The sequence below is a fragment of the Cryptotermes secundus genome, unplaced genomic scaffold, assembly GCF_002891405.2.
Source record: "Cryptotermes secundus unplaced genomic scaffold, Csec_1.0 scaffold1894, whole genome shotgun sequence".
Lineage (NCBI taxonomy): Eukaryota > Metazoa > Arthropoda > Insecta > Blattodea > Kalotermitidae > Cryptotermes > Cryptotermes secundus.
Window position 1 is genome coordinate 470,646 of NW_019718027.1, and position 21,472 is coordinate 492,117.

The 21,472-nt window shown below is 45.5% G+C and overlaps 1 protein-coding gene across 14 annotated transcripts in view; it reads right to left on the minus strand.

Annotated features, from left to right (window-relative positions):
- LOC111863799 overlaps nt 1-21,472 on the minus strand; it is a 512,607-nt gene that overhangs the window by 150,451 nt on the left and 340,684 nt on the right. For all 14 annotated transcript variants that reach the window (XM_023850539.2, XM_033751102.1, XM_033751085.1 and 11 more), the window contains one exon: nt 6,347-6,386. In XM_023850539.2, the coding sequence (XP_023706307.2) occupies nt 6,347-6,386 (40 nt within the window). The remainder of the gene's footprint in view (nt 1-6,346; nt 6,387-21,472) is intronic.

A 21,472-nucleotide genomic window follows, 5' to 3' on the forward strand; every position in this document is an offset into this window, starting at 1 on the left:
ACAACATTAAACACAATCAGGGCAGCTGAACTAGGCGGTTTCCATCACGCTGTAACGCCTCTAACTTTTATTCGAAAGTCCCTGGTTAGATTCCGGCAGGGACACAGACAACAATCCTAAGTTTCTTCATGGTTTTCCTCAATCTCTCCGAGCAAATATATAAATACTACCCTAAAATTAGCCCATGACTGTCTCTTTGCACATCCAACCCAAGTTAATTATTGACTGTAGTAACATCATTCAGAGGTCAAGTGGGATTTGTGGTGGACAAAGTGGTGCTGGGGCAGGTTTTCTCTGAGTACTTCGGTTTCCCCTGCCGATCTTCATTCCACCAATTGCTCCACAATCACCCTCACCTATCATCTGTGGCTGGTACAATAGGCCAGAAGTGGCTGCAGTACAAGGGACTTAGTCCCACCCCACTAGCAATAAAAAAAAAGCATCATTCAACGCTACATAACCACATAGCCGAAGTCATTAGCAGCATCCTCAAGTGGACTTACCGGAGTAATAAATTCCCAACATCCTGCCACTCCATTTGTTTCTAACTCAAATAATCACAAGTCTGCATCTCTGGCATCCTTACCAAACTGATCATACTGAAAACAATACGCCCCACAGCCGATCCCGGTGGCCGCGCGGTCAAAGGCCCGCTCGAACGCTGGGATCGTGGGTTCCAGCCCCACTTAAGGCATGAATGTCTGTGTGTGTTTATTCTGTGTAGGTAGCGGCCTTGTGATGGGCCGATCCCCCGCCCAAGGAGTTCCAACGACTGTCTAAGATTAAGAAACTGAAGTGAAACGAAGCGTTTCACGGATGCCCTATGCTCCAAGTTGGAGTAACAGGAATAGAGAGGCAAATAGATAGATAGATAGATAGATAGATAGACAGATTTTTTTATGTTTATTTATTTAACAATATATAGTTAACAATGACAATAATTCTTACAGCACAACATGAAAATGGAGGTGATTAACATAAAAAAAGATTCATTTTATTGTTTATTGAATTTTACGTGCCGTTGATGTATCCAGTAGTATTAGATCTGCTTGTTGAGTATAATTCGTCCCTCTTCAGTCTTTCCAAGTATGTGTTTGTGCAGCCAGTAGATAGATAGACAGATGGATAGATAGATAGATAGATAGACAGATAGACAGACAGGCAGAGAGGTAGGTAGGTAGGGATGTCCCATAAATTTAAAAAGTTTAATATGATTAAGTTTTAAAAATTGCAGTCACTACGTCGCAGGAATGGCATATAGTCTCCATTACAACGGCAAAACTCAGTTCATGGAAATAATCACAGTTTCCTCTGAGGATCAAACGGGAACATACAAGTACAATCTATGGGCAAAATGTAATGCAGATGATGTGTAGAAAATGCATGGTGCTTTGTGGGGCTAGATTCTGTCACTTCTGTTCAGTTTTTTTTGGTGACTATTTAGCACGATAAGCAACGCAGTTCTAAAGGGTTCTGATGATGGAGTATCTCGATCGGGATTAGGCTCTATCCTCAGTCTGGTGTGCTGAAACCATGCGACAGACACGCTGTCAAGTATAGCTGCCCTGGCCTGAAAGTATGGACTCTGGTTTCTATGTGCTCCGATAACTAACTGAATGGAGCAGAATCCTTCCTGAGAAGCTAACAGTCGTTCAGCTACTCAACAATTTATCCGCTTTTTGTGTATTATCGTGTTCACGAGAGCCCAACCGTGAGCCTCATGCATGCGGTACTTCAACGATAATTCACATGTTCTGGGATGAACTAGAAACAGAGCATGTGGTACAGGTAGAACCAAACTTTATTATGTATATATAAATAAGTCAATAAATAGAACGCTGGTGAGTGCGCCCTGAGGTGGCACTATATGCGTATCCAAGTTCTGACAACTGGCTCAGGCATTCCAATAATATTAAGGTATATTGTCTACGCTTCAGTGTTGGTATTACTGGTGAGGGGGATTTATGAAGCACTACTCCACTGAAATGACCTCTGATGGAATGAAACACATGAAGAGCGATTCGGGAGTTCAGAGGCTGTTGGGATGAATGCACACATAGACAGCAAGCTGACCTCAAACCTATTTTTACTTTCATTTTTATTTTATTCTTAAATAAGGAAAACAGGCTAAAACTAACAAAACACCCTCTGAATTTTCGGCGGGAAGCTTCATATTCTGCTACATAAACTTTCTCATGCTTTCTCCTGCAATACTTTCCAGTCCAGCATGTCAGCGAATGATACGTCGAGGCCGACCTTTAACACAACCTCCCACGAACAACACGCAACAACAATCGTAAATCGTTTCATTTATGAAACATACTGCACTTCACAAATCCACATCAACATATTATCAGTACTCACTGGGAAGAGAGGATACATTAAAGAAGAGGAATGCTCGCTCGTTCGTGACCAACTGCATAACTTACGCTCATGGTACGTGACACCACTCCGTAATTCGTTCCTGTGGTAGAGCGAGATTTTTCCAGTTTCGGGCCTTCTAGCTCACTGTTACATCGCTTTTTCATTTATTAGAAATATAAAAGTCATCTAAATTAGTTAAGTTTGGCACCATTAGACCGCGAACTGAAGGCAAATCATGATGTGTAAAAGTCACTAGCGAAAATTCGCGTAGGTTTGCGAGCTCTTATAAAATCCGTATTCAACCTGACTCTGAAATTTCTACTTCGTAAACACCTTATGCTCTTCCACCTTGAGAGCTCCCCTCGGTGTGCCTGCCACCCCATCCATCTAAAAAACGACCCCAGTAAAAATACAGACGGAGGTGGAATAAAAACAGGGGAACTAGGACGCAAGGATTTCAAGGTGCCAGCCTGCGATTCTCTTCTAACGGTTTTTTACCTTAAAAATGCACCTCAACTTCCGCGTAGGGTGGAGAAGCTAGCGATTCATACCGCAAAGACCAATCTAAGGGCAAGTGTGAGATGTTGGGAAGGTTGCAGGTTTAGGCCAGGTACAAACACAACTAACTGTACAAGGAGAGACAAAGGGAAAAGTTGTCCCTGTGCCCAGAATAAACGTTACGTCATGAACACATGTGGAGCAATGTGGGTATAGCTTCAGGGCGACTTAACCTTGACAACCGACCAAGGTAAACAATCACCTACAAGCTCCTACCGCTTTAGCCCCGACGAAAGGACAGGAAGCAGATCCCAGGAGGGCAGAAGTTGTGATGGTGCTGGGTTTGAGCTTCTCACAAGGGTGACTACGAACAGTAAAATCTTCTGACATGTTCCGCCGTGCAATCCAGCAGAAGTTCACCGACGTTTTGAAGTAATGTACCGCCTCTATGTCAGGGTCTAGAGTATGCACTCTTTTCCTTACCGCATATTTCCTACGGGCTAACTGTTTGGTTTGCTTTTCTACTCTGAAGACAGAAGCAGTACGTTCCTCCGAAACTCTGGTTGATTTCTACCGGACTAAATGGTGTAATTCTACGCTCCAAATACTTCTGAAGATGGCCTATGTACACTTGGAAAGAGAAACTTTTAAATATCGTACAACCACTGCACGAACTGGCTGGTAATAAAGCCCAAAATTCAATGCTGCTGATATAGAAGTTGCGCACTATCCTATGCCAGTTTCATCCAACTCGAAACGCAGTTATGTGACCTCATTCCAGCCAGCCATGTCTCACATCTTCGTCATAGGAACTATGGTCAGTGTTACCCATTAACGAGGTTCATATTCAGACTGTAGGTGCGTTCGGAAACCTGAGGAGCGCCTGCGAAGCCGCTCAGGCATCGCCATGCCCGGAACAAAGTCAGAACGACAGTAAGAAATCAAAAATTTGATTCATGAGGAAATTAAGAGCAGATTTAAATCGGGTAATGCTTGCTAGCGTTCAGTCCTGAACCTTCTGCCTTCTCGTCTCCCGTTAAACGTGTAAAAATTAAAATATACAAAACTATAATTTTGCCTGTAGTTTTGTATGGCTGGACAACTTGGTCTCTGACATTAAAGTGAGAACACATACTAAGGGTGCTGAGGAGAACATCTGGACCAACGAGAGGTGAAATAATATGAGGTTGGAAAAAACTACTCTTTACTAGACGTAATTAAGTGAGACAGAAGACTGCATACAGGAAAACCACAAGATACCAGCAGAACGACACAGATCAGGTGTGAAGGTAATATTAATATCAACTTCAGAGACAGAGGAATGGGTGGTATAGAATGGATTCACCTGGCTCAGGACAGGAACCATTCGCTGGCTCTTATAAAAATGGTTATCAACCTTCAGGTTCCAAAAAATTTGGGGATATTCTTGTGGCTTCTCAAGGGCTCAGCTCCACTGAATTCATGCACTTTCACAGAACCTGATTCTTGTGAAGTTTATGAAAACCTGTCGGGTCATTTCAGTCATTTAGATAGGCCATGTTTAACGACGGTTTTTTCTGAAGAGTTGCACGACTCTCAGAGGCGAGAGGCAGAAAATTATGTTCATGAGACCCGCAGGAGCCGGAACCAAGAATAACTGTGCCGGCGAGTGCCAGCACCAATTAACCCGACCGACCTGCTGACTACTTTACACGAGACCCACAAGCGTTTCTGCACGCATCTCGCTAATATTCTTTGTAGAACCGAATGACTAGAACAAAGGCTGTACAGGCAACTGAAACACAATTTATGTCTCGTACACTGTCCGCTAGGGGTGCAGGTATCGAGATGATCAAACGTGGCTCTAGGACGCAATCACAGTTAAGACAGAAGCACAAACAAGTGAAGCCTCTGTGGTCCGCGCTAAAATGTTACAAGCAAGGCACAAAGTCAGTTGCTAAGCAGTTCTGTGTGGAAGGCTGTGAAGAAATGAGCTGATCTGCGGGATATTCGCCGGACAGTAACGACGTGAGCGTGTGAAGCTGAAGGATCTCCACTGTTAGAAGCCGTTGCCTGGGAACGGTTGGTGAAGACACAACAGGCTCGAAAACGCTTAGCGGCTGCTGTGGTGATTTGTGAAGTGTGGAGACTAGCGGTGACAATGTAATTACTTATACTTATGAGTCGTGTGTATAAGTGTCAATAAATTCAATATCCAATCCAAACTCTGTCTATAGCCACACACATACACGCGTAACGATACAGTAGGTCTATATGGTTTCAACCTCTCACCAATTTGGGTATCACAGCCATAAGGCGCGTCCACATTACTCGTGCTCGTTGGTCAGAAGCTTACTGCTGCAGGAAAATCAGGATCTGGAGCTGACGAAATGGACGCCCAAACTGGTTTGCATACAAAGCCTTCGCATTTCTTCACAACAGATATCAGCAGTAAGCTTCTGACGCACGAGCACGAGTAATGTGGACGCGCCTTAACAGAGAATATGTGCATGAAGAGTTCGCAGTAATGTTAGTTACAGCGTGCATAATTTCTTTCTCCTGAGTGATTCTGTTCTGCGTGTGCTGCATAATACTGCAATCTTTATTCATTTACCACTCATGGTTCGTGTGACGACGATGACAGTTGTTAAGACTGGCAACATGATTCGAGAATGAACTGTAATGGGTTCGGAAGAAAGTTGTCATGGCCTAATTTTACGCATGATCCCGGTCACGTCTCCTCCCGAATGCAAATGAGAACTGTTGCCACTGAAGCCAAACTGTCCGCTTTCAAATGAAGGCCTCCGGCCCTTTTCGTAGAGGAGAATTTACGGGGGTACATCGAACTTGCCACTAAAAGTGAAATTCACTCTTTCTTGAGTCCAAATTACGACTCTCTACGATGATTCTACCTGCAACAAACCCAATGTGCCTAGGGTACGTACAGTATGAGCCAAAACGCACAGTACTGAAACTCGCGCATCATGAACGCGCATGTGCATTTGTCGACGGGGCATAGCTCCAGCCGCACGTGTTCCCAGTAGTGAAAAGGAAGTTGTGTTGTGCAGTTGTTGGAAATGGGTCTCTCGACGGAGGAAAAAGAATTCATAGTTGAGAATTATTTCCGCGCATACGAAAGTGGTCGCCATACAACTCGCTTCCTTGGTTCTGAGCGGCCAGATGTTATCGTCCAGAAACCACTACATAGTACACGTGTGACGATATGGTGTGCCGTCTCAGCACACGGTATATTAGGTCCCTATTTCATTGAGGCTGAGGAAGGCAATGCTCTTACCGTCACCCAAGAACGCTACAGGAACATGGTGATCGGACCATTTCTTCAGGATCTGAGGTTCTGTCGTGCAAGGGCCTTCACATGAAGAGACAGCGGCTTTTCATTTCAGTACTCTAAGTTTTGGCGCATACTGTACTTCCGACACAACAGCACAGACTAGGGGAGAATTAGCCTTGCAGTACAGATAGCATAGACAGTGATATCACGTACCTGCGGATAAGCGACGCTCTTCCACTGTGCAAGGATGACTCTGTAACAAGAGAAAGACTATGAGCATAGGGACTGTGCGAGAAAAACTGTAATACAAAATATTTTGAGATTTTCCCATTGTCAAAATTTACAAAAAACCGCTGGGATTCGGAAATCGGTTCTATTTGCGACTTCAGGCGAACAAGAGTTACGATCTGAGTGTGGCTCTGCCGAGGGACCCAACAGGGTTGGTTTATTTAAATTAAAGTAAAATGGAAGTAAAAGCAATTTCCGAAACGTCGCGGTTTCAACAGAATCTGTACCGAATGACACACAATAGTCGGTTTTCTTACGCATCCCGTTCACTTGCAGACAGGTTTAAAACCCATTTCTGAAACCGGTTAAATGGTAGCTCTACCGAGATGTTCAATTCAGTACGATTTCTTTTGAGTCCTTAACACCTGATGATAGAAACAGAAACAATTTCCGAAATGTGAAAGTTTTAATAAAGGCGATCACAGTGGCCACGTGGTCTAAGGTATGAAATGTCTTCGTCCGCTCGAACACTGGGATCGTGAGTTCGAATCCCATTCAAGGGATGGATGTCTACGTGCGTTTATTCTGTGTTTGTGTTGTCCTGTGTAAGTAGCAGCCTTGCGATGAGCTGATCCCCCTTCCAAGCAGTCCCACCGACTGTCTTAGGATTAAGAAACTGAAGTGAAACAAAGTCTTCCACGGATGCCCTATACTCCGAAGTTGGAGCTGCAGGAAAGAGATAGAGTAATTTTAATAAACTCTGGCCGATGTGAGAGTACTCTCCCGAGGTCGGTCGGTCAAATTGCTGCTAGCCCTCACCAGCACAGTCATTCTTGGCTTCAGGTCTCGTCGAGATGTACGACAAAGACTTTTGTCCTCATCCAGACATGTACGTACGTGTTTAGAAATGGGGCCTCCTCCATAAGTGTAGGCGCAAGGTTAGTGTTTCTTACATGACGGGCAAATTGCTGCTAGCCCTCGCCAGTACAGTCATTCTCGGTTCCAAGTCCCGCAGGACTCAAGGCCACATTTTACTGTTCACCTCCTCTACCCAGGGTTCGGCAGAGTCGGTCCCATTTCGTATAAACTGACGACGGAAACAAAACCAGTTTCAGAAACAGATGGTGGATGATGTCCAAAACACTCGCAGTTTCTCAACCCTGTCTCCACCCCCGTCCCGCTTCAAGAGTTCTCTAGTCAGGATGAGTAAATGAATATGAAAGTGCAGGAAGTGCTCATGAGTTATGGGTGAGGGGCAATGCTTCTGTACCGTGACACAGCATGCGCAGTACAGAGTCTCACGGCACTAGCACGTACGTGGAGTGGAGGTATAGCTCCACTACTCATGACGTCGGCACTAGGTAGAGGTGAACGGCCAGCTTCATGCCCCTGCCACTGTACCCCCGAGGAAAGAGCCTCCTGTACCAAATTATATCGGATACTGGGTGCCCCCAAGTACCGGTACGAACAGTGTAAGGTAAAGCTGTCCTTATGCTTAACTAATTAAGCACTACGTCATGAAGACGTCTGGGGGAGGGGTTGTCTAGACCCACCATTTCTTAGCCTCAGTATTAGGTGGAGTGGTCAGATTCACGCTTCGGCTACTTTATCCCCAGGGAAAGAGTCGCCGGTACCCAGTGGATAGGAGACTGGGTGGACCCCAGAGCCGGTCTAGACGACATGGGGAAAAGAAAATTCTTGCCTCCACCGGCACTCGAACTTCGACCCCTTCCAAATGTTTTTCAATCCAATTATCCCACCATTCGACACGATATATTACAGCTGCTGTCAGTAAAATAACACGCTAAAAATTATAGGTCTACACTTCATATGTTCAATGGATCATCCACAGGCTTAAACAACGCTGTATCAACTGCAGATATTGATTAAATTCGATCGGTACATACAGGACTAGTGACATCATTATCGCCAGAATTCACACCTGTCAAAGCCAAAATTTGCAAGTATACACGCCTCCCTTTGTCCCTCTCATGACCCTGTTTCAACCCTTTTGCTGATCAATATTTCATACACTCGCACCCTACCGCTTTTTAGTGCAGGAGGGGAGAAGCGTTCCATATACCTCATTCTTTGTTTCTGTGGTTAAAGCCTAACGTACCGGACAGGACAGCAGGGCTGCGGAACTCCTCTTGCATCTCCTTAGGAACGCTCGAACATAATGCTAACCTTATGTACCGCCCAAATTAACACACAACAGCCACTCAGCATTCTGCCCACAAAGGGTATTACGGACTGGTATGATTCTGACAATAAACAGGAATTTCTTTGCAATTCGTGAAGAGGGACGAGACTGACTCCAGCTCGTACTCCGGCCCGGCCCTTATTGGGCCCATTATACCAGCTCGAGAAGATGACGTTGACGTTGATGTTGATGATGATGATGATGATGATGATAGTGACGACAGACGAGTGTAAAGCATTTGGTGGAACGAGAATTGGCAGAAGAAACCGAGGTAAAGCTATCCCTCTAACCGGCCGTGAAGGCCCATAGGGTTGTCAGACGTCGAGGCTCCTACATTTTCTAAACAACTGGCTCACAGATGGCGGTAAGTCTGTCAGCCTTACGCGCCGTCCGCCCTTGACTCCCAGGAAGAGTCCTGGTGCTCATTTTTATTAGAAACTCAGTCGACCCCAGGGCCACAGCTCGGCCGGAAGGTTTGGGTCAATTGTAAAAAATCCAATGACCTAATCGGGAATCGAACCCGTGACATTCCGGCTTGTAGCACAGTGCCTCAAGCAACTGCGCTATCGCGTGCAATCCCAAGAAAAACAGGTACTCTGAGAAGGCCCGCCCCATTGCCACTTTGTCCATTATAAATCTCATCTGGGATCGAACCCGACGAAACATCGATTATTGCTCTAAACACGATGTGATTCCTGTGAGGTAGGAACTGAATTACTACATAAGTTATTTAGATGAATTTCAAACTCCAAAGTGTTTAGTGAAACTGCTTTGAGATCGTACTCATGGTTACATACTCAATCACCTCCAAGACTATGCGATGGCACATCCCAGAAGATAGCAAGCCACTGGCATTATGAACGTCACATCCTGTGTAGCTGGAAGAAGAGTTCTGTTTAGTTCAATCTAGTGATAGCGTCACTAATTACGTTGACCCACTCCCCTGCTTATCGCGGGAGAGTCTACACCTCTCTTCACTGTAATTCTTTCTTCCAGATCACAACCGAGGGTCCCTAACTTTTAACACTGCGGCTCTGCTCTGGTTTACGTCACAATAATAGTCCCCAGAGCCCGCGTGGTCTAAGCCTAGGGTCTCCAAACTACGGCCCGCGGGCCACATCCGGCCCGCGAAAAATTGTGCAGAAATGCGCCAATTGAACTAATTTTCCAGTGAGTACTGGTAAATGTGATTCCGAGCTTACTGACCTGACATATTATACTGCAGTTCGATGGCTTAGCTGTGGAAAGGTTCTTTCGCGCTTCTTTCAGCTCAGGAATGAAATTGATATATTTCTTACTGAGAAAAACCATCACGAACCACTTTTACCAGATACCGAGGGGCTTTGGAAATTAGCATTTTTTGCTGATGTGGTGAACCATATGAACCATTTGAATTTAAAGTTGCAGGGTGAAAATAACTTAGTCTGCGATTTATTTGCACTTCTCAAGGCATTCAGAACAAAGTTGATACTTCTGGAAAGCCAAGTGAAAAATTGTAACTTTGTTCATATGCTATACTGTGCAGAGTTGCATAAAAAGGGTGAAGCAGAGTTTCCTTCTTCGTTTGCAAATTTAGTCATTTCAGATTTGAAGGAACAATATCGGAAGCGAATTCCTGATTTGGATTCCAGTGCTCAGGAAATTAGATTGTTTCAAAATCCGTTTGGCTGTGATGCTGCAGATGTCCCAAGTCAAATTCAAATGGAAATTATTGAACTTCAGGAAAATTATCATATTAAAAACAAATACAAGGAAGGAGATTTGATCGAATTTTATAAATTTCTTAACTCTGAGCAATTTCCAAATTTAAAGAAATTTGCTTGTAAATTTATCTCCATTTTTGGGACGACATATCTGTGTGAACAAACTTTTTCCCAGATGAAGTACATCAAGTCGAAATACAGGGCAAATTTATCCGATGAACATTTAAAGTCGCTACTTGTGAATAGCATTTCAAACTTTGAACCTCAATTTAATCAGATTTTAAGAATGCAAAAAGAGTTCCATCATTCACATTAATTGTTTTATTATAATTTGTGATGAAAATATGAGCATTTGCTGCTACTGTCGTCATTAATATACGATAATTTATTCTCACGTACTTTGTATTTAGTTTACGAAATTCTGCGCTTTCAATAAAACTCATATACCTTGAGTTATTAATTTCTCATTTTGTCCGGCCCGTTGAAAGTGCTGAATTACCTAATGTGGCCTGCGTTTCGAAAAGTTTGGAGACCCCTGGTCTAAGCCATCGCATGAACTGTCTTCGCTCGCTCGAACACTGGGATCGTGGGTTCGAATGTTACTCGTGGCATGGATATCTGTACTGTGTGCGTCTATTCTGTCTGTACTGTTCTGCGTGTAGGTGGAGGCCTTGTGAAGGGAATTCACTCGTCCAAGGAATCCCACTGACTGTCTATAGGACCAAGAAACTGAAAAAGCGGCCAAAGCCCAACAAAGGGCTGTAGAGCCATAATAATAATAATAATAATAATAATAACAATAAATACTCTCGCAGATGGCATAGCCAAGAAGTCCGAAACCTGAAACTGCACAATCAGCCAGTTCCATTGTGCATTCATTCACCATTGGCTCTACAGCCCCTCGTTGGGCCTTGGACTCTTCTTCAGTTTCGTAATCATTTTTACACAGTCGATAGGACCTTGGACGGGGGATCAGCCCGTCGGAAGGCCTCTACCTACACACAGGACAACACAAACACAGAATAAACGCTCACACAAATATCCATGCTTTGAGTGGGATTCGAACCCGGGCAAAGACAGTTCATGCCTTAGACCGTGAGGCTACTGTGACCGGCAATCAACCAGCTCCTCAGACCTCTAATTACTGTGCTACTACAATCCGAGGGGCCAGTACGCTGAAAACTTAGTCATCATGACACAACAATAAACTTGGAGAAGAACTGGCCAATTTGAACACCAAATTTACTAAGACGCCTAAAACTAACTCGCTCCAAGAAGTAGAATCGTCTTTGACAAGCTGACAGTCACCTTGCCCTTTATGGTACTCTGAGGTTCATTACCATGTTCATAAGGGCTCGTCCCGAGTAAAATTCATGATTCCACGACTCTTTCACGTTATTACCTCAACGTTCCAGGAGCCGGGATAGCGACGGGCTCCGGCTGGACGGCCGAGGGGGCGGAGTTCGAGTCCCGGTAGGGTCAAGAATTTTCTCTTTTCCACGTCGTCCAGACCGGCCCTGGGGCCGGCTCAGACTCCTGTCCAATGGGTACCGGGGGTTCTTTTCCCTGGCGTAAAGCGACAGGGAAGTGAAGCTGACCACTCACCTCCAGCTATTGCTGAGGTCAAGAAAATGTGGATCTATAAATCCACTCCCCCACACGTCTTCATGGCGTAGTGCTTAATTAGCTAAGAACAAGGGACAACTTTACCTTCCTATCTACGGCTAGTTCAGGCTGGTGTTCTCTTGCCTTGGGGTTTTCCGGCCAAAACAACGTTTGTAATTCCCAGTTTCCATGCGTGCTACACGTCTCAACCTTCTCGATATTACAACCTTAATAAGTCTGAACTTTACACGTATAACACAAATATGGGCCTGAGAGCGCGCGTTCGATGCTCTGACTCCACTGCGGCGACTGACCGCACGTGAAGGCTGTGTTGCATTTCCTGTGGTCAGTCCTGTACTTGAACTCGAAGGCGTGGGCTCGCGGGGAGAGGGAACGGCGTTTCACACCGCGAGGACCGGGGTCAATAATTGTAATGTTGTGGAACTGTTGACCAGAGCTGTACGGGCGGGCTTCTGCAGATGGGGGAAGTTGGGCAATTAAAGGGGACGCCCAGAGAGTTCACTGCTACCAGGCACATGGACACAAGGTTCGTCCCTGTCATCACAAAAGCGAGCAACTGGACACTATCCCGAGCTCACATCATTAGGTTTGCTGTGTTGTTTTAATTACATCTGCCAATTATGTATCAACGAGTGGCTTTCACCCTTATATCACTGCATAACTTTAGAAGTTTATTTGTACAAACAAAACCCAAAGTCCAGCTTTTGAATGTGCGTCGAACATCGAGCGTTTTTAAAACGTCAGGCTTTCTAAAAACCTTCCAAAGCTGGGTTTTTGTTTTCAAAGATTTCTAAGTCCGGCACGGCCAACATGGCAGTAAATTTTGAAGTTACTTAGTTCACCTGTTACTACGTCAGCATCTCAGCTTTATAAGAAGTCGTGTAGCCATCCCTGTGGAAGTCTCTTCTTCCTGCCAGTGTATAATGCGGTATTTTTTATCGAGTTCCTCCTAATACTTTTTTTATATATTCCAAGTATTCTACAATTCTTCCCTTTCCGTGTCGGATTCTACGTAATCAGCCCCTGGCTTCACAGGTACATGAAACCGGTCCTTTAAGATCCCCTTCAATTATGTCCTCTCATGTACGAGTTCGTCCACGAAAGGTCCTCCAACCAAAACTGCACGTGTATTTCTAGTTTTCAATACATGTGCTACGTGTAGCTACCAAAAATATTATCCTCCTTATTTTGGACCAATTTGAGTACACACAGCCTTCACTTTACGATCATTCGCTTTACAGAGTTTTGCTGGGTTTTTTTTTTAATTGCTAGTGGGGTGGGACTAAGTCCCTTGTACTGCGGCCACTTCTGGCCTATTGTACCAGCCCCCAGATGATAGGTGGGGGTGATTGTGGAGCAATTGGTGGAATGAAGATTGGCAGGGGAAACCGAAGTACTGGGAGAAAACCTGCCCCAGCTCCACTTTGTCCACCACAAATCCCACTTGACCAGATCCCGGGATCTAACCCGGGCCGCAGTGGTGTGAAGGTAGCGACTAACCGCTTGAGCTATGGCGCGGCCCTACTGACTTTCATATTAAAGCACGCATCCTCGGCTCGCTTGTCATTCGAACGCAGAGTCACTCATCCGTAATCCCTTCCGAAGCAGAAGGAACCCGCAAACACACGAACCAACTCTCTGCTCAGACGTGCTTACTATAAGAACTGTAACCGTTTTCATTGTTGCCGTTGTCATAACTGGATCTCGTTATCGCATACTGTAACATGTTTCGTTTCGGGCAATTAAATTAGCGAGTCCTATTTATTTTAGTCAGCTTTGCTAGTTCAGAAGTTGGTTGGTTGGTTTCCAATGGCTTTATTTCGGATCATTTAACCCATTTTGCTACTTGCTTCCCAATAGAGAGCACTCAGATTCTTGCTTTGTCTCATCTTGAAGAAGTCTGCACTTCTCTTGGGAAGCTTTGCCAGGTCTGTTGCTCATTTTGCATTACCCAGGAGACACGTATGACTTAAAGAACGTTTCGGACGCGAGCAACTTTGATCAGAAGTGTAACTCACAATTATGACATCGAACCTGTGGAAAACAGCCACTGGTATTACTAAATTTCCTGATCACACTGGCCGCGTGGTCTAAGACATAGACCGTCTTCGCCCGCTCGAACACTGGGGTCGTGGGTTCGAATCCCACTCGAGTCATGGATGTCTGAGTGCGTTTATTCTGTGTTTGTGTTGCTCTGCGTATATGTAACGGCCTAATCCCCCGTCCAATGAGTCCTACCGATTGTGTATAGGATTAAGAAACTGAAAAAGCGGCCAAGGTCCAAAGGACTGTACAGCCGTAGACAGAAAGATAATTACTAAATTTCAATTTTTGAACTCTATCAGGAAACGTAACTATTAGTCAGGGCGGGGACTGCCCGTATCATCTACACGGCGTCACGTAGAAGTTCAGGATGTCAATTAGATGTCTCCTGTCATGCAACTGTCCACCTTCCTTCCCCAATTCAATATATTTTCTTTTCGATCAAAAATATTTCCTTTGTCACTTCATCTTCAACATCTGCAATCTACATTTTCATGCTGCAAAATGGAAATGGGGGGGGGGGCCGTCATATACATTTACGAGGAAAAGTAATAACTTGCTTCGTTGTCTTTCGGGGTAGTCACACCTGTACCGTGACAACCACAACACAATTTCGGAGCGGGTGGTCAGAAACCATGTCCCACTATCGCGGTCTCTGCACTTCGATTAATCGATTATGTCGGCTTGGACCTAAAATCTCACCACAACTTCCTTAGCTCAGTCGCCACTTCAGACCGACAGATCCGCACAATATATACAACAGACCGCAAAGAGTGGCCCTGACGGTGGGGTCAGGACACGTGACGTCGGTTATCCTACCAGCAGGATAACTTCCCAATAATAAATTGGAAAAAATATGAAGGGAAGTGGTCGTGGCCTAATATGAGAAAGACACTACTATACTGACATGTGCCTGAGGAAGGCGAACAGAAACCTCACGACACCAGGTCTGGAACGAAGCAAGGATGCTACCAAATCGACTCCGAAGTTCGGTGAATTTGTGTCTGGTGCATAGGTACTAACGTTGTGCTACATGTTTCAGCCACACAGGGCCATCTTCAGGCAACGCATCTTTTAAAGGTACCTACTGCTCTGTACACTTGCTCAAATCGTATTCATTAGGGCACATCGTTGTTGTTATTATGAACTTTCTTGAATTCTGATGCTGTAGGATGATTTTATGGGACATGTGGTTCAACTAATCAATGACCTTCCATTTGCCTTTGTACCCCGGACTACTGGATAGCCAGTTTAAACCAGGAGGTCCCGCGACCCGAGATCTCTACACGGGTTTTCCTGGTTCTCCTGTCTCCAAGGACATGCTGAAATGGCTCCCAATTTCGAACTTGCTAACGAGCCCTCCTTGCGCAGCCGCAGCCATCCTTGTCTAAATTCATCGAAATTAAATCCCTTGCTATAGAGGTCATTCAATTATCTTTCTAAATTAACATTCACGCAATTCGGAAGCCTATCTTTTTACCGTCTTCGCTTTTATACTACCTGTATAAGATAGACGAACGGCCGAAGACTGAGAACCCCCTCCCCAAAAAATGTTTCTCCCCCCCTCAAGATAAAGTGCTTTGCACTTCTCCCATGACTTTCCTTTTTTACCCTTTCTTCTGCTATTCTTTCACTGCCTCTCTCACCCTCTTCGCTACAAAGGGTTAATTCATGGTTCCCAAGTTTTGTGACACTACTACTCCCTAAAATAATACATAGATTTAAACGATCCCCTTTCCATCTCTGTACAGTCACGAAAAGTACAGTTCTGCACACTGTTGCAGGTCCCTGTCAGGCTGTACAGTGACAGCAGGAACCTAAATAGCTTTACAGCCTCTCTACATCTACAGTAAGCTGTAACATGTTCCTGTACAGTCAGGAAAATTAGTAGTACACACTGTTGCAGGTCCCTATCAGGCTGTACGGTGTCAGCAGGAACCTAAATAGCTTTACAGCCTCTCTACATCTACAGTAAGCTGTAACATGTTCCTGTACAGTCAGGAAAATTAGTAGTACACACTGTTGCAGGTCCCTATCAGGCTGTACGGTGTCAGCAGGAACCTAAATAGCTTTACAGCCTCTCTACACCTGCAGTAAGCTATAACATGTTCCTGTACAGTCAGCAAATGTGCAGTTCTGCACACTGTTGCAGGTCTCAATCAGGCTGTACGGCGATGTGTCACATAACAGCCTTACAGCCTCTCTACAGTAGGCTATAAAATATTGCTGCAGTCAAAAAATTCTCGAAATGTTTCGCTCTCCTGTTACATTCTCCGAAACCAACTGACTCGACAGAACTATACATGAATTTGCTTACAACTACATTTCTGGAGAACTCTGCGACTCTCGTTAGAGTAGGTCACGAGCCCTAACCCACAGATTCCGCAACTTGACATCTTTCAATTTCATCTAAAGCTCTGTAACCTTCCGATGTGAAAAGGCGGTGTCAAATAACCCAGTTATACAACATTAGCTTCGCAGCTGACACAACATAAACTGACCTCATCTGCATCATCAGGGTAGCTTTTGCAAAGAAAGTGCTTACTATCGTCTGGGAAGGTGACCGAACTGTAGTAAGGTTAAGTCTACCGACGTTTCGGAGGAAAGTGATAACGGCGAGTAGCTTCCTCTCAGGGGAGAGCAACCACTCATGAGTTGCCGCCTGGTTCTTGCTTGGCTTACTCCTTAATCCTGATGATGTAGGCCGTAGATTCTCCGAAACATCGGTGGACTTGTACCGAACTACACGGCGTCATGTCCCAGAATATATTTAATAATTATGTTGTTACTCTTAAATACGCCAATTCTTAGTTCTGCAATCAAGCACCGAGTCACAGCCCCCCCCCCCAAAAAAAACATGGATTCAATTATGCGCTGCCTGATTTGGTCATCGAACATTTTAAGAGACAGTGACATATGAGTATCGACCGATCAGCAGGGGGAACACGGAGAAAAATCTACTCGAGTGTCGCTTCGTACGGCACGAAGACAACGGGTAGCGAACATGAGGCTACGCGGGTAAGTACGGCCTGAACTATGGAATGCCAACCTGCTGCTGTTACGTGATACATCACGTCTGTGTTACGTGCATCAGTGGACTATGTTCCCAGCGCTATGCCGCCGAGTTCACGGCAGACAGGTCTAAAAATAGCCTGCATGATGTAAACTTCGCAGCAACTGGAATGCCAGCCTGCCAGCCAGCAACAAGGAGCTGAAGTGGGGCCTAGTGCACGCCCCACGATGTAGCCGCGGTCAAGGAAACCGGCGCGGCGGCATCCACTGGCCTGACGCCGTCGCATCAACTACACAGGTTGTACGCTTCATCATGGATACGGTATTTAGCGATGCTAAGATTGCGTCAGTCTGCATACCGCCGAATGCTCAGTAAAGATTTCCCTGCGCATCAAGCCATGAACATGGAGGGCGGAGTGGAGGTATACATCCGCGAATTCTTAACTTCTACAGAAAATGTAAGGCAGTCATCAGCTTCACGATTCGGCTGTTTTACCTGCGGACACATAACTGCCGGTACCCACTGGATAGGAGGCTGGGTGGGCTCCACGGCCGGTCTGGACGCTACAGGGAAGTTGAATATGGTCGAAACGTAAACTGGTCAATGAATTGGATTGGTTGTGGAGAGAGGTGGTTGTGGCTTATTTCAACTTACTAACGCAGCATGCGCCCGGAGCGACAGGTAGAAACAACGAGAACTCTCAAGTCATGACAGTCGGTGCCCTGGTACAAATCAAGCGCCTTCGGAATAAAAGTTAGAAGGGTCATCACATAAGCAAACATGCTCGGTAGGTAGTACGTGTAGCATGCAAAGTAAACAATAAATACATACGCAGAAAGTTGACTGAAGCAGTAACGCTTCTGACTTGTATTTGGGAGATGTTCGGTTCGAGTCTAGGCCGAGACATCAATAATACTGAAGCATTTCGTGCATTTCCTCAGTCCCTCTAGGAGAATGCCAGCATATTGCCTTACATGTTCTTTCCAATTCACTATCGCCCAGTCAGTTCTCAGTTGCAGACCGCGCCGTTAAATAAGCTACAAACAATAAATAAATTACACAGAATTATTGGGTTCTTGGACTTTTTCCATCGTCCGGAATTCTAGGTAACAGAGGACAAGACGTTTCGGAAATTGTAGCTATTTTTAAGGGATCCAACTGAGTAGGTGTCTTCCTTTCTCACCTGAAGACGGAAACAGATCTAGTTTCCGAAACGTCGTGTCCTCTATTACGTAGATTTCCGGACGACGGAAAAATTCCAAAAACCCAGTAATTCTGTGTCATCCACCATCGTCAGAACCCTTTAGAATCTACAAGAAATACATGCACATAAAGTTTTGTTCTTGCGGCACAGAGACGCAGATTAAATTATATTATACAAGCAGAAGTCCCCGTTCTCCACCCCAGTAAGGAACCTGTGCCAGCATCACAATATATACTAGCTAAATTTTGAAATATTTCAATCACTCATTGATCAATGACTGCACAGCCCTTTGCTGGGCCCTGGCCTCTTTTTCACTTTCGTAATCATTTTTACACAGACGGTAGGACTCCTTGGACGGGGGATCAGCCCGTCGCAAAGCCGCTACCTACACACACACACACCAACACAAACACAGACTGGAAAGTTTAACAGTTCCCACCACTCAGCAACGGTTTCCACTCGCACACTGCAGCTCTCTGAAATCAAGATTTCACTGAGTATGCACGCTATGATCCTGAAAACGTCTCTAAGCACATCTTTAAATAAATAAATAATAATAATAATAATCTCCCTCATCCGGTATCTATCTCTGGGGTCAGCTTACATGCAAGCCATCAAATGTTTCCTTCGGCCTCCCGCCAACTGGTTGCAAACTGACGCGAAGCGGCCGGTTAAATTCCTGCTGGCCTTCGCCACCACAGTCATTCTTGGCTTTAGGTCTCGTCGAGATCTAGGATCACGATTTCTGTTCTCTCCTAGACATTTACGTGTTTAGAGGCTCGGCCTGCCCTTCGCTGAGGGGGAGGGTTGGTCTTTATGTGTAGGCGCCACGTTTGTTGCACCGTAGTTTCGGCACGTGACGCAGAGCAGACTGACAAGCTGCTGACTCTCGCCAGCACAATGATTTTTGGTTCCGAGTCCAACGGAACTCATGACCACACTTTACACTGCGACGGCTCTGGGAGACTTCGGAACTCCTCAGAACTATGCACATGCAACAAATTCACGCAGAGCAGAATCAGAGTTATGACTGGTGGCTTAAGGGCAATCACTTCGCCTTGGAGACAAGCTTTTTGAGACTCACTACCAGAGATTTTTTTCAACTGAACCCTTATCGTCATAGTCTTTATGTAACATCCTCTTTGATGATAAGATTGATCCGTCATTTACAATCGCTGCTGGTCCTCGCCAGCGCAGTCTTTCTCAGGGCCAAGCACCGCGGGACTCATGACCATATTTTGCTACCTCAGATTCGACGCTCACCCAAACCGTATTTATATCCCCCACGAACAGGGTGACCCAATTATGTCCATGATTATACCCAATTATACCTGCAGAAACTGGGTTCCTTTTTCGTCGCCTCCCACGACTCGCAGAGCTACGGTGGAGGTATTCAACCCCCCCTCCACGCGGGATACTGCTTGAGAATTCTCCACGGCCCCTTGTATAGGCCAACCGTATCCATGGAAATTCCTTTGTCACGANTGCCTTTAAAACGTAGAAGTTTTGCACGCCTCTGCCCATGCTTGCTGTTGATCAGCTCTGTCAACGTGGTTTACGACTACATGTAGCGTGGTAGATCTGCTGCCGAAATCTATCAATTACAGACCCCATCCAAACCTGTTGCTGTAAATGCAGACGTCCAGAAAGCCCCATGAACCCCAGTATCACAGGGTTACCGAGAGACTTCAGTTGCTTCCTCCAATCTCTCACGCCCTGAAGTCTGGGAGATCATTATTACAGACATTTCGGAGAAATATTCTGCTTCCATCTTCAAGGCTGAAGAGTACCCCGACGATAAGGGCAGCAGATTCTTTCTCGGCATCGTATACCAGAAGAGATAGCAATCTTTAGCCGTGGCCTTCTGAGAACCTCCAGTGTCACATGATAATCTTCACATCCCATTCGAAGCTTAAACTCATACGAATGTATCAGTCTGCTCAGATGCCACCACCGAAGGTAGTAAATCACGTGACTTACCAAGTTGTGCGCAAAGTTGCTCAAAACGGCGATAAAATCACTCGTCACCACCATTATTCTCAAATAAACAGTTACCATCTGGCGCACACAGCCGGAACAGTGGGGTTAGGTCACACTGTTTGAGTAATGACGACACGGCTAGACCACGCAAAGCGTAACCGACGCATTATGACATATTCCACAGCCTACAGTCATTTTTGTCTAACTCTGGATCCATGAAATGCAATGTAATGTAATTCAAGGATCCCGATGGATCAGCAGCCTTACTATAATTACGCAGTAAAGAAAGAAAGAAAAAAAAGTAAAGGTAGCCCTGTAACAGACCGTGAAGACCCACAGGGTTGTGAGACGTTGAGGCTCCCACATTTTCTAGACAATCGGCTCAAAGATGGCGGTAACGTTGTCAGCCTTACGCGCCGGCCGCGCTTCACTCCCCAAGAAAATTATTTTATTAATTCCTGGTACTCATTTCTGTTAGAGGCCAAGTCGGCCCCAGGGCCATAGTGCGGCTGGGAGGATTAGGTCAATTGACAAAAATCCAATAACCTTATCGGGACTTGAACCCCCGACCTTCCGGCTTGTACCATAGTGCCTCAACCAACTACGATACCGCGTGCCCCCAGAGAAAACACTGCAAATCCTCGTGCGCGGCAGGCCCGTCACCGTGTTAACCGATATGGTCAAGCCTGCCTACATGCTGAACGAGACCGGCCGCGGAATCACCACGACCTTCAACCCTGTAGCTGACGCAACCCCGGCCGTGACACGACATGCCGCGCCGCCACTGCCCGTCGCACGAACTACACGCTCCGGAAGCAACGTATGTTTCCCTGCTAGCCTCAACAGCTGAGCAACCATTTCCGAGGCGGGTGGTGTGGGAACCTCCCACATAAGAGTCAAGCGCTAGCCAATCAGAATACAAAACCCATCCACTGCTAAGCAACGGTCCGTAGAACACGTTTCCTCGGAGTCACGTTTCTTGAATAAAGAATCCATCGCTAGATGAAACCTACAACACAATTATCACTGCTATGTAACGACTGGAAATCGCGTCTCCAGGCAAGTAGTTCAGCAGGACGCAGTAACCAAACAGGAGAAACGGGTGACCCCTACAAGGTCGGAACAAGACTATTTAAGATGGACTAACAAAGGAAGGACCAACCAGAGAGCGACAGCTCTCTTCATACAACGACATCCCACACATTCTTCCACATGACAATCATTACGACTTCATGCCCATTAAGTAACTTAATTCAATGACATAATGAGATTCGAGCTGTTCCCACTTAGTTACATGAAGGTGTGAGAGAGGATGCACAAAGCAGGGACTCAAGGACCG